The sequence below is a fragment of the Convolutriloba macropyga genome, chromosome 15 (assembly GCF_964194025.1).
Source record: "Convolutriloba macropyga chromosome 15, txConMacr16.3, whole genome shotgun sequence".
NCBI classification, from domain to species: Eukaryota; Metazoa; Xenacoelomorpha; order Acoela; family Convolutidae; genus Convolutriloba; species Convolutriloba macropyga.
The window spans coordinates 39,242,739-39,255,320 of NC_134482.1; the positions used below are offsets into that span (position 1 = coordinate 39,242,739).

At 34.5% G+C, this 12,582-nt stretch overlaps 1 protein-coding gene across 6 annotated transcripts in view; it reads left to right on the forward strand.

Moving 5' to 3' along the window:
• Nucleotides 1-12,582, forward strand: part of LOC142354058 (uncharacterized) — a 469,891-nt gene extending 457,309 nt beyond the window's left edge. For all 6 annotated transcript variants that reach the window (XM_075406329.1, XM_075406333.1, XM_075406331.1 and 3 more), the window contains one exon: nt 12,334-12,582. In XM_075406329.1, coding sequence (XP_075262444.1) covers nt 12,334-12,537 — 204 coding nt within the window. In that variant the 3' untranslated portion in view covers nt 12,538-12,582. The remainder of the gene's footprint in view (nt 1-12,333) is intronic.

Here is a 12,582-nt window from a genome sequence, read left to right on the forward strand (position 1 = left end):
ATACTGCAGTAAACTACAGTACGGGATATACCCCTTATGAAATACTATTCTGAACGAAACCGCAAATACCCTTATCACTAAAGTTAGGACTACTACGAGATAATCAAGAGAAATGCACATCAGAGTATTGTAATAATCTACCGCCACACTCACATAGTGAAGAAACTTGTAATAACAAAAAAAAAGAGAAATTGTTACAAAACAGATTATCTAACGAAATGTTAAAGCGAGAGAATACATTTAAAACAATATACTCAAATACCTACACTAAATGTAGACAAACTACGAATAAAGCGCACAAGTATAGAAATAGATTCAAACTCGGAAAGCCTATACCTGAAGGTAGAAAAGTACTACTTGAAAATCACTCTAAAGGACTACTAAAGTCTAAAAAGCTACAAGAGCTATGCTCAGGCCCTTACACTGTGCAACGAATGATAACAAATACTACATATGAAATACAACATGATAAAACAAATGAGAAGAAAACCGTGCATAGAAATCATATAGTACCTTATTACCCGAAAGAAGAAAAAATACAAGAGTTAGTTGAGAACTATGTAGTCCCAGACGATACGGATGATTATTATACTCAATATAATAAGCAAAATATATCCAAATCTAATGCTTATAGAGGCGCACAACATATTGCTATTTCACAGTGGCCCTTAGTAGAAACACAATATACTGTTAATCCTAGTACTACACTACAGCCAACATTTAACGTTGAGGCTACTCCAACAAAAGATTCAGGCTTGGAATCGCTACAAACACGAGCAGATAATACTACGCATATACAAGGCACAAGCTCTTCTAATTTTCTACCCCCACGCATTTCAACCCCCTACCCTATGCAAAATATGTATTCACCTAATAGCCCACAGCAAGAAAATTTTTCTACACCACCTGATAATACTAGTAAATTTAAAGCTACACGCAAATTATTCCCCCAAGCAACGAATAATAGCCCCACATCATCACCTTATAACCCTACACCTACAGCATCACCTAATATATCTAATTTACCTGACGCAAATGAAGTATTAAGCAGACCTCAACGTAATAGAAAAGCACCTACATTCTTTGGTGAACCTATTCCTTCTGACTTGATACACAAACTCAAAAAGAAATAGAGACACAAAATCTCCTTTCAAATAATAACTTTTATATTAAAAGCGTTTTTACGCACAAAACCAAATAAAAAGTAGATAACAGCATAAATGCGAAAAAGAAAGCTCTATATATAACACACAAGCAGTTAGTAGTTATTCGATTACCAGAATTTTTTGAACAAGGCCGTTCATTACTGAATGTTTTAGGCCCCCAGGCTTGAAGAGAAGGAATTCTTGATAATTCCAGGCCTTTAACATCTTATATGCATCCTGCAATACTGGACCTACTTCTGGATCCCACCACGCCTGTTGTAACGCCCATAGGTGGTTTTCTAACTTTTCGTGAGCCTCATATTCCCATTCTACCTTGTGGCCCACGTTAAACTCCTTGAAGAACTAAACACAAAACTGTACCCTATACCAAACTTTATTTTAAAATTTTTTTTACTCCTTCCCCTTTTTCCTCATATGTAAGCTTCATATTCTAACATTTGGTCTCAATACACAATTTTTCTCCAACAGCCAGGCTGAAGGCCTCTAGATTACACAAATTTAAATCTAGAAGTCAATAAACAGTACTCACATTCCTCCCCAAGAAGAACTCAATCACATCCACTGTCCTGCTAGAGACAGTGCGAGTTTCTCGCTTGTCCCACGGATTGAGCATGGTACTGGCCCGACAGATTCCCAATATTTCTTCATGCCCCAAAATGATGTTAAGGTGCTTGTATGAAGTTGATAGGTAAAACAGAAAATCAGAAGCTTCCAAATCCCCGATATTTTCATTAATATAGTTTTTATAAAGGTACTGACGCACCTTTAGCCTGAAATCAGAAACAGGAACTAGAACTATGCCCTGTTGTTCAAGAAGATATTCAGCCTCACATAACAAGTTTTGAAGCTCCTCACCCGGCTCCAAGAAATTCATATCCCAGAAAAACATAATGAAGATTTTAAAGTTTAAGATTAAATCGAGAACAGAAAGATTAAAGTAATGCAAAGAAATAAGAAATGAACAGAAAAGGAAATAAAGAAGATACAAATTAAAGAAGGAACAAAAATTAAAATTAAACTAAAAGAAAGAAGAAAGTCTAAAAGAACTAAAATTGAAATTAACAGGCGAAGAAAAATATAGTCAAGAGAGATCAACTGTATAATAGAAACGTTTAAGGCAAAAAGCAAATAGCCCACTCAACACAAATCTTACATAAAGCACGCAATTAATCACCGTTGCAAGCTGTTACACACACAAAACTTCTATACATGTTCAACATTCGTACACTTTCAACATTTATGCATACCTCTTATTTCAAACTAACGCTGAAAACACATGTTACACAAAGCAAAGCTAAGTGGAAACGAGTCCCCCATGAGCAAATATTTTATCTAAGTTAATTACCTTGAGTACAAAAATTTGTCCCTCGCAAAATATTTAACCCACGTAAAATCGCATTTAGTCAGGAGATGCACATTTAAGCAATTTGTCCAGTCAACAAATAGGGCTAACTCTACTAGCTTAAGGACCCAAGGAATGTTTAAAATAAACATTAGATCACTTAAGAACAAATAACTAACCGCAAATTTAAATTCTCCACGTAAGAATTATGTCGCCTAAGTGCAAACCTTACATATTTGTCAGGAAGAGCTATAACTCGATGAATTTATCCGCTCAACAACTCAGACCACATAGTTGCACAAACGCATGCTTGCTTTAATAGTTCACAAAAGTTTACAACACACAAATTAGAAATACCGTAGTATAAATCCCAAAAAAGTTTAAGCTATTGAATTTATTTCTGTTCGCTCTTTTTATTAGCAATTACGATTCTGTTCAAACTTTAACGTTTCGAAAGTAAAATCTGTGATTAGTAGATATACCCTGAAATACCAACTGACTTTTGAAAAGAAAGAGAGTTAGCAAAAGTTTTAAAGGAAAAATGAAACTTTTCTATATCGTTACCTTACAATCTTTAAAGTGTTCCCCTTTAGAGGTTTTACGCGATAGACAAGTGAAAGTTCGTTGTGGAACATACAAAGTATTAGTAGTTAATGTGTTCAGAGTAGAATTTTCATTTTCGTCCAAAAAGTTGTCACAATTTCATAACAAGGACATGAAATTGGTGAAATTATAATTTTTGCGTAGAAAAACCCAGATAAAATGAGTTAAACTGAAAACAAATTGTTTTCCGCTGTCTCATACACGTAATAGTTGCCCATACAATGATCAGTTAAGCGATTAGTAAATCTGAAGCTTTAGCTTTAGAACAACAACAATTTTTAATTTTTCCCCATGTATTAAGATTTGGTATAGAATAAAAAAGATAGCCCTAGAAAGTCTCAATCGTTTTTCCCGCTTGTTTTTGGTTCAAATAACGTGTCGGCACAGCAGCTATTGCACTGCCAAGTTTGCTCAAATTTGAAGCTCTTTTCATAACGTAATGACCAAATCAAATTTTCCCCCAAGTATTAAGATTGGCTATAGACAAAAAAAGGTAGCCCCAAGAAATTAGCAAACTTTTTCTTAATTGTTTCTATATCACTCGACGTTCTGATGCACAAACTACCTTCAGCCCAAAAATCATCAACCTTGCTATCTTAGTTATGAATAAATTCAACTTTCACGATTCGCTCATGTATTAAGATTGGTTATGGACTAAATACCTAACTTCATGAAATAAATGACAATATAAGATATATTCAAATTAATATTATGCCACCTTTTAACCTAGCTACTATCGACAGACAACACGTAATACACTGTTTGTTTTCATTTTACAGGAATGGTCAAAACACACATAATTTGTGCCCAAAAACCTGCTAATAAACGTAATTCTGTGCTAAAAATAGAGAACTTAGCGCAACATTTCAATCATATCACAGTTTAACAACATGCCATATGGCACTAGTCACAGCTAGTGATTGGCCAATCAGAAATGAGCACACATATTTTGGTAACTTAACCCTGAAAACCACTATTTAAGAGCCTTACCCAAATTCAAAATCACTTTTCTCAGTTACCTTCTGAAATCAATCACTTCTTTCTCTCACAATTCAGCTCTACCTTGAACATCTCTCTCTCTCTCTCTCTCTCTCTCTCTCTCTCTCTCTCTCTCCCTTTCTTTCTCTCTGTACCAAATTCTATCTTCACATTTTACCCCTTTCAAATAATAACTTAGAAAACTTAGAAAAGTTTTCAAGCATTGTGAACACCAAATATTTGCCACAATACATCTCCACAACACATATACCAGGTATCTCAGTTCAATATTGATTCTCAATTCAATTCTCAGTCACTGACTATAGCAGGAGTTCATAACTCTTTAGAGACTGACAATTCAGAAAGTTTCTAAATCCCGACAAACACTACCTACACTAAACACTTTCATCACCAGCTAAACACACCACAATACACCGACACCGTAAAGACAATCAATCCTAATATATGACCGAAGTCTCATTCGACCAAAACAGTTTTCTTATTTCTCTTTCTATCAACCCTGATACACTTGTGAAAGTTTCCATTAAGGCAAATCAAAAGCTGAAATTTAATAGTGAATTTAACACCTTAACCAGTTGTCAAATTTCTAACGAAGTAAGAACTGTAGTATTCTTTGCTACTAACTCTAACGAAGACCCTATTACTGTCTTCTGGGGAAAATACAATCCTCAACAACTTAACAGTCTATTACTTCAAATTCATTCTTCAAGCCTAGTTGACTTAGACATTTTAAATGTCCCTTGTTTGGTTTTAGAACCACCAACTGATCAATGAATATTCCGCTAAACGATTATTGGGTTATAGCTTCAAAAACAACTTTCTCAACTTCCTACAGTCCTTATAACATCCCACATAAAATTCTGAAATATAATAACAAGTCAGCAAATATTGATCGATCATATATTTCATATAAAGAAAATAATGTTATTTTCTTCGTTAAAGACCAGTTTGTAAACTTAGAAATAATTGTTTGTTGGACCCCTAACAAACCAGAACATATTGAACGCTTTCATTTCCAATTGAACAACAGAGACGAAATAGACCTTGATATCATCAAAGCTCCCTTTACTGTAGACCCTTAATCTATGTTACCACCTTCCCTTGAAACACAAGTTCTTACTGCCCTTGCATTCGACCCGCAATCGTATATTAGGATATTCCTCCTACAGAAAATATTGAAATTTGGAAATAAAACTGTAACACTTGACAAGTGTTTTGTTTCTAATCAACAGAGAACAGTTGCATTCTTCGTAACATCAGAAAATAACGCAAAATTTGTCATAATTTGGGTACCCTATAATCCCGCTCACGTTCACGAGCTAAAATATCAGATTGCTTTCACGGATAATATTAACTTGAATCTGTTAGACTCACCTTATACTGTCTTCGTTTATTAAATGGAAGACGGCGAAATCAAGAAATCACCAGCAATAGACGAAGTAATAAACGTAAGTTACAAAATGCTTATTTTTATATTACTTTGCTTAACTCTGTTCCTACCTGTAACAACTGATATTGAATCTGAAATTGCTCAGCATATTGCAGAATTAAAATTTCTAGTTGAATATAACGATTCTCACCCACACTTCATAGAATGTGTCGTAAATAGAAATAATTGTCTACCTGAAGAAATTCCGTACCTTGAATTACTAGAGCCTCCTGAAAAGCTATTAATTTGGTCAAAACGCAACGCCCATATGCCACTATCACTGATTAAAGACCAGTTCTTTAAAGAAAAATTAACTGATAAGAAAGCGTTTCTTTCAAAAGTAGAATATTTTTTAACCTACATCGTAAACCAAATTCGTTCTGCTCAGTTTCTTAAGATTATTGCTATAATACCTCTCGCACTTCTCTGTGTTATAACTGCTTGCTCTGCAAAATATTTGATCTTTATTATATTTCTTGCATTATTAATCTTAACGTCTTTCACTGACGCCAGACCAATTGAAAAAATGAGTATCAATGAAAACACAGCTCCTAACCTTCACGTTAACCACTTTGATTGCTCAAAAATGATTTCCAACCAGATGTATTCTCTCAACAAAGTAGCACCCTGCGAGATTCGCCCTGATAAAATTAGCACTAATCAAGCACGAGTCACTCTCTACCAAAGAAATTATAAAGTTAAACTAGAAGCGACTATGTATAAAGCAACCCAACAGCAATTACGTTGGTTTTGCGATTCTTTTGACTCTAGCGGCATAGATGCCAGACATAAAACTATTACTACTTCAGTTAAGCTTGATGCTCAGAAATGCAAACTTGCAAAGGAAAGAAAAAAGATAAAGCTTTCCCCTTCTTCTAATTCAGTAGAATTCGATTTTGACAAATCTTTATTCTCAAATTTTAACTCAGGCGCTGTTGGAACTGGAAACAATGAATGTAACTCCCGAGGTTGGGTTACACATTACACTTATGAAACATATATGCAAAATGTTAGCCTGAATGTAAACCTTAGAGATGGCACAGTTAATAACTGGCAAAATATACCTCTACCTTGTCCTTTATCAGCCGGAGGCTGCGATTCTACATCTACTGATCCATTTGCATACACTTGGGATGAACCCAATAATTGTCTTTTCACTATAATTCGTACTTTTGACGCTCAAATGATTAAAGCTAATGACAAATACTACATAGTAAAGGATCCTAAATTTACTTCAGCTCAGTCAGATTTCGACTTACAAAGCTTTATGTTCCAAGTTTACAATAAACCACAGTCTTTATGTAGTCATCCACGAATAGTATATCCTACGCCATATGATTCTCTATACATTAGTGTTCGTGACGGATTTGATATGAATACTGGCGAACCCATTCACAAATTTAAACCCGATACTGGTGCTATAACTATGAAAAATAAATTCTATTCCAGTGACAATAAAACAGTTGATACAACATATTCTCAAGTTTATGAAAATATTGATTTCGAAGCACATCTTGGAACAAAAATTGACTATCTGCACTTTAATAATCTTCGGCAACTTCAAACTTCTACTCTAGAGCTATTAAGAAATGACTGTGAATTAGAGCGCTCAACTATTCTTAACACTTTAATGATTTCTCATGAAAATCCGCGTTTAGCTGGATATACCTTAACAAGAAACAGATCTATGTTTCTCAAAACAAATGGCAATGTTGCCTGGCTATATAATTGTTCTGAATTTCATTCACCCTTACAGATTCTTAATAAGTGCTATAATCGAATACCAATTCTTTATGAAGATGAAATTCATTTCGTTGATCCGATTTCTAGACAAACTTTCACTGAAGCCGAAGAACAATTGTGCTCTGATAAACATTCAAACTTATTTCAACTAGATGTTGACGATGATAATTCATGGGTTGAACTAACCCCACAAATCACAAAAGTAAGAGGACCTGCACTCTTCAAACCACATATAGTTATTCAACAAATTGCAAATGTTATTACTGCAAGTGTTTATGCTTCTATCTACACATATAAAGAAATGATGTCATTCTGGAATTCAATAACTTTCAACTCCAATATGAAAGGAGTTCTCAAACACTTTACTAAGTCATTAATAGATAGCAGAGAATCATTTTCAAATATTTCAGGCACGAATTATTATAACTCTTTATAACTATTTATCTAGATTCATTCATTTCACCGGACTTCTTTAATAATCAATTTGTTGAAACCTTTGGTAAAATACAATATATAATTGAGCGATGCGGAATATTCTTGGCCGCTTTCTTATTCATTAAGCTACTCATCGACATAGTCTTATGCTTAATTCGAGCAATGCAAATTAACAAAATTACAGATGCATCTATTCACTTTGGTAAGGCACTCTTTGCTGCCACATTTGACTTAATGTCAGTTCCAATTTTGACTTCTATCTATCAAGCAACTAATTCTGATAATAATAACACTGATGAAAATAGAGAACGGACAATGCAAGTTCCAAAAACCGAAAATATTAATATTAGAGAACGAGTTATTCAAACTCCACCTTATGCAGAGAATATAGGCTTACAAGCTTTAAGATTTGAGAATAAAAGTGGTTACCCAAACCTACATGATGAGAATAATAAAGACGAAAATAGAAACGATCACAACGTTCCTACGTCTCCAGTATAGGAATAATTCCTCTATTACTTTAATATCATCAAACTATATGATGATAATACAGACTGACTTCAAAATTACTACTGATTTACTTTAAAAGAGAATACAAAAAAATAAGAAAAAGAGAATACTTGCAAAATAACTTCAAAAATTATACTCTTAGAATAGAATAAGAGTAGAGAATACTTGATATTTCAGGAACTTTCTTCAATCCCTAATGAACTGATACCAGTCTTTCAGAAGGAACCTTCAAGTGGTTGGCCCGAATAAAATACACAATCAACTTCTAAAACTCAATCTGGAGTTAAACAACTTGACAGACTAGTACAACCCACAACTCACGTTACCCCATCTACAACTTTTCTCTCAGCTATCAAGATTTCAGCAGTACAAACTCAAGCAACTAGTGCAAATTCATCAACAACAGTTACATCATCATCTACATCATCCAAAAAGAGAACTAAAACTGCAGATACAATTGCAAAGAAACAACCACGTAAACAATTCATTAGAGAGACATTCAGCCCAGCGACACCGCTAGAAGTAAATATACCCAAGACAAACAGTACGGCACCCAACGTCTTAGCAAACACTACAACTACTCAATTGTCACGACCAAACTTTCTTAATCTTCATCATTACACAACTACTCCCCTGCAAGACCGCCTACAAAAACAGCATCAAGCTGAGATACAAGCTAAAACCCCCGGTTTTAATGGACACCCGAACTACGATACAAATTTAATCTACCAGTTGCAACCCAACATCAATAGATTCAATCTCATTGGTTATTTGTCGAACAAAAACTCTTATTTACTAACTAATCACAACCTTCAAGGACAAACCATACAACTCCCGTTTGATAATATTACAGCAAACCTCAATCCTCAGCTTGATACCTTTACTTATCAGGTACAGCAAAACTTTCTGACAGAAAGACAACGCTCACAACAGCTCGAACAACGGATTACTGAGCTCCAACTGGAGATCGCAAATCTGAAGCATCAACTCCACATCCTCCGCTCATCACGTTGAGCACTCACGGAATGGAATAGATAAATTTGTGGTTGTTGATGTTCAGTACTTCCTTCATTACTTCTTCTTCTTTCTCCCGCGGTGAGGAAAATTATTCGTTAGTTTAAACGCCTAATTATTAGCCATTTTGATTACCTTACTCTCCTTTATTACATTAGCCATTTTGATTACCTTACTCTCCTTTATTACATTACTTACATCAAGTAAAATAATCCGCATTTCTTCAATCTTCATTGATTACACTTAGCGCAATTTATGGTGAAAAATGAGTCCATTCCTATCTTCAGATTGCAGATTTGATTTGTTCTCGCTTCTCTAATAAAGTCTATTCTTTATCTTTACGATTTATCTTGCTTACGACATCATTCGATTGTTCCTTTGAATTCCATAATTTAATTAATATCTTACAACCTTTCAGTAGACGTTAAATATTTCAAAACATATTGTGATCTCGCTGAATTTATTCAATCGCAAGTTATTAAAACTTCGAAAACATTCTTAGTTGGAAATAAATTCTATACACCATTGTCAGTTCATTGGACATTTGAGTTACAAGAGATTATCTTATTCTTACAAGATAACAATTCTAATGAAATTGTAGTTTATTTTCATCAAGTTCCTGAGTACGATTTATTTGAAATTCTAAAACTTATTCATACAGAAGAAATTCTTAACATCAATAATCTAAACTTTCGACCTCTCACTTATGTCAATTAATATGTTAATCTTCAATACTTTGGTGATCACGGATATAGAAATGTTACAACCTTTCGTTAACAGGTATGCATTCATCGCCATCCGCCATTTATAGTCTAAGTACTATTTGGATCTTCCTGTCAATTCCTTTCAAAGATTAAATGGTCTTCCATTCTCCCCATTGACACAAAAATTGAATTACTATATAATTCACAATGAACACATATTTTGAAGGAGCTGTTGATATCGAATGGTTTAAAGATTATTGTCAACTCTCTGATCATGTTGAATCCGCTTGGGTTAACTTTTCTAAACAGATTATTTTTAACGATAAAGTTTTCAGAATCTCCGAATTATATTATTCTGAATTTCAATGCGAAGTCATTTTATTTCTTGAAGACTTTGAACAAAAAGAAATTGTTATTTACTTTGAATCAATGACGAAAAGCAAGAATAATTATTTCATGAAGCTAATTCATAATGATCAACCAAGTCTAAATATTAATTCCTTAAACTATAGCTACAAGGCTTACTTCAATTGATTTATTCTTCAACAATACTCAAATAAAGATGAATTACGAAACGGAATTCTTTATTTGGGGAGTCATTGCGGCAACTCTAGCCTTTATGGTGTTGTGCCCAGTAATTTTAATTTCCCTATTCATTTACCTCGCTTGTCATTATAGACCATTAACTTAACCAGTATATTCTTCAAATTATATTATTCTATTATTCAACGTCAGATGTACTAGCAGCACAATTTTATAGAAAAACTTCAAAAGGTCTATTATAACGACCAGCCAAAAAAATTGGGTCTATTATTTTGTACAGCCCTGTATCTTAGGACATCGTCAACCCTTCTTCAAGAGAGAACTCAAAAACAAGAAGCTACGATGAACTTTAGAACTTTAACCAAGTAATCTACCTCTCAAACTTTAAATGCTTAATTATTATAAAATTAAGCTGAATAATTTATTCGATTATGTAAAATTTGATGTTTTGATTTAATACCTATGGACCGGGATGGGATGTACCGAAGTGTGCTACACTCAGTAACACTATTTGATAATCTTAGTGCTATTTTGAGAATTTACGTTATAGTGCGTGAAGCACAAACTTGATTTGGACAAAGTCCATTTTGTCGTGTGAACAAATTACTAAGTAGTTTTGAATAAGCTACTATTTTAAGATCACTAACTAAAACTGAGAATACTATGACGTGATATTATCACGCCACACAGATAACACCAAGTTAACCTTGGTAACACTGTCGACACTCGTTATCTCTATCCAATAGGATACTAGAGAACCACGTGTCCGCAAGTATAAAAGGAGCTTGCACGCTCAACCACCAACACTTTTTGGTCCCTGATAACTTCTGATTTAAAATCATACTCCCTTATTGCTCCCTTGCTCAATCTCAGCTTACTTGAGATATTTTTCTAACTTAGAATATTTTGTGACTTGTTCTTAACTAAGAACTCTCTAAGTCATAAAATATTAACTTAGCACAAATTTGGAAATCAGGTAAGTTTAACTTAACTTCTCTAAGTTATAATTTAACATCTCTTAAACTCTATCTAAGTTACAAGTTAACTTAGAATAACTCAACCTGTACTATTTAGTGCTATCTCAGTCTTAACAACTTTAAGTATTCTATCCCTTCATGCCCGGTTCATAATTGATGCTGTTTAACATAACTTATTAATTCATATTTGCATTTAACTTTCTTTAATACTTAACTATATACCAAGAGTAGAACTAGGGGTTGAACTCTCAAGTTATACATGTGGTCCCGCGATTAACCCCGTCGTTTAAGCATCTAATGTACGGACCAGCAGTATAGAGTGCCAATGGAATAGAAAGACTCCCCCCCCCCCACGACAATATAATATAAATTATCGATTATAACTCATTAAAAACTTATAATTTTCGATCTTTCGATCAATATGGCCTCATCTTAATACCGCTGCCACCGACCTAGCACAACCACCCCCCCCCCCCCCCCCCCCCCACCGTATCGCCCTTCCGCCCCACCCCACTGCTGCTAGATGATAGCTTTGGATGGTTTTGGGCTTTTTTAAAGCACCCCCCACAAAGTGGTTAAATTCGGGTTGAAACGGTTGAAACGGCCTATAACTACCTGAAATAACCCATTGTGATCTCCCGGTGTCGCACAGTACTGTTTGTTTTCATTTGTACAAGTTTCGTATCGATTCTGAAGAACCATGAGGGAAAGTGCGTGAAAAAAATTAACCTCTAAATCGTGGCACGTTACAAAATTTGGAACTTTTTCGTTTGTGCCCCCCCCAAGATTAGTGGGTTCATATTTTGCACCCCCCAGACGAACGTGCCATATTTCTACATAATGAATTACTATGTATAATTTTTTTTAGCAAGGTGAAACTCCCCTTGACATTGCCAATCGATTGGGCCATGACGATTTATTCACACCTGCAACTGCCTCTTCTACCCTATTTTTACCCACTTCTCATTTGAATCCACCCCAAATCAACACCTGTTCCAACCAATCAAATTCAGTCAACACACCTGATGTGAACAACAAATCAAATTCCGACCAGCAACAGGTGAGAAATTGAGATATTGTCTAAAAGATGTGTTTCGAGACTCAGGACTCGTCGAGA